Genomic DNA, 1,519 nt, shown 5'->3' on the forward strand with positions numbered 1-1,519 from the left:
TGCGGTGAGCTGCGCCGTGGTTCCTCAAGGCCGCAGCGGAGCAGCTGGCCCCCGTGCTGGCCGCCGTCTACAGCATGGCGGCGGGTGGGGCAGCTGGCCACCCCTGACGCGCTCAGCATCATCGCACCCATCCTCAAGCCCGGCGGCGACCCCACCAGCAGCCTGCGTGGCATTGCCATCGGCACCATGGCCGCCAAGCTGTACGCCGCCATCCTGGAGCAGCGCATCTCAGACTGGGCAGAGGCCAGCAACTTCAGAGCAGCAGGGCAGTTTGGCTTCAGGCGCCTGCGCGGCACAGCGCAGGCAGCACTCGTGCTGCGCGCACTCCGGGACCAACACCGCCTAAGAGGCCAGCAGCTGTGGGGCTGCTTCGTCGACTTCAAGCAGGCATACGACCGCGTGCCCAGGGAGCAGCTCTGGCAGAAGCTGGCGGCACGCGGTGTGGACACAGCCTGGCTGGCGGCAGCGCAGGCGCTGTACAGCAACGTCCCCATGTCGGTGCGCACCTCAGCCGGGCTGTCGCCCTGCTTCCAGGCCGTGACAGGCCTGAAGCAGGGCTGCCCCCTCAGCCCCACCCTCTTTGGCCTCTACATCGACGACCTGGAGGAGGAGCTGATGGCGGCGGCGCGGCGTGGCGAGCAGCTCGACCTCCCCAGCTTCCTCGGCAGCGGCGGCGCCGCGGTGCTATACGCCGACGACATGGTCCTGCTGGCCCCTCAGCGGCCGGGCTGCAGCGGCAGCTAAACCTGCTCCAGCAGTACTGCCGGCAGTGGGGCCTCACTGTCAACATCGACAAGACCAAGCTCATGCTGCTCAGCGGGCGGCGGACCCAACACGCGGCGCAGCAGACAGCAGAGGCAGCAGGCCTCACCTTCGCCGGCCAGCAGCTGGCGGCAGTCACCAGCTTCAAGTATCTCGGCATCGCCTTTCACTCCAGCACCTGCCTGGCAGGGGCAGCAGCGCCAGCCCGGGCACAGCTGGCGCGCCTGGCTATGCACAACTGCCGGACCCGCTGCGCAGAGGTGGGCATCGAGGCGGCGCCCGTCCAGCTGCGACTTTTCGGCACCATGGTGGACTCGGTGCTGTCCCATGGTGCTGAGGTGTGGGGCGTGCAGCTGGCGGCCAAAGCGGCGTGCTGCCATCGTGGCAGTGCCGGCAGCGCGGCCGAGAAGCTCCAGCTCAGCTACCTACGCCACCTGCTGGGGGTCCGGCAGAGCACCCCCAATGCGGCCCTCCTTGCGGAGACTGGCGAGCGCCCGCTGTGGCAGCGCTGGCTGCGGCGGGCAGCCAAACTCTGGAACAAGACGCTGGAGGAGCGTCCCGGCAGCCTGTTGCAGCAAGCGCTGTTGTCCAGCGTGCAGCTCGCAGATGGCGCCCACCCCCTGGCACAGCAGTCCTGGGCTGCCCAGCTGGCGGCCGGTCTCGCAGCGGTCGGCATGCAGCTGGACCTGCAGCAGCCAGCACCTGTTTGACCTCGGCGAGCTGGGGGAAGCTGCGCAGCGCAGCCAGCTGGCGCAGC

At 69.5% G+C, this 1,519-nt stretch overlaps 1 protein-coding gene across 1 annotated transcript; it reads left to right on the top strand.

The window, feature by feature from the left end:
• Nucleotides 1-806: 806 nt before the first annotated feature.
• On the top strand, nt 807-1,472 carry CHLNCDRAFT_140114 (hypothetical protein; the record flags this gene model as incomplete). The annotated part of the gene is made up of 1 exon (XM_005842582.1): nt 807-1,472. The coding sequence occupies one exon, from the start codon at nt 807-809 to the stop codon at nt 1,470-1,472; it is 666 nt and encodes a 221-aa protein (XP_005842639.1).
• Between the last annotated feature and the right edge of the window lie 47 nt (nt 1,473-1,519).

This window comes from Chlorella variabilis, assembly GCF_000147415.1.
Source record: "Chlorella variabilis unplaced genomic scaffold CHLNCscaffold_281, whole genome shotgun sequence".
NCBI classification, from domain to species: Eukaryota; Viridiplantae; Chlorophyta; class Trebouxiophyceae; order Chlorellales; family Chlorellaceae; genus Chlorella; species Chlorella variabilis.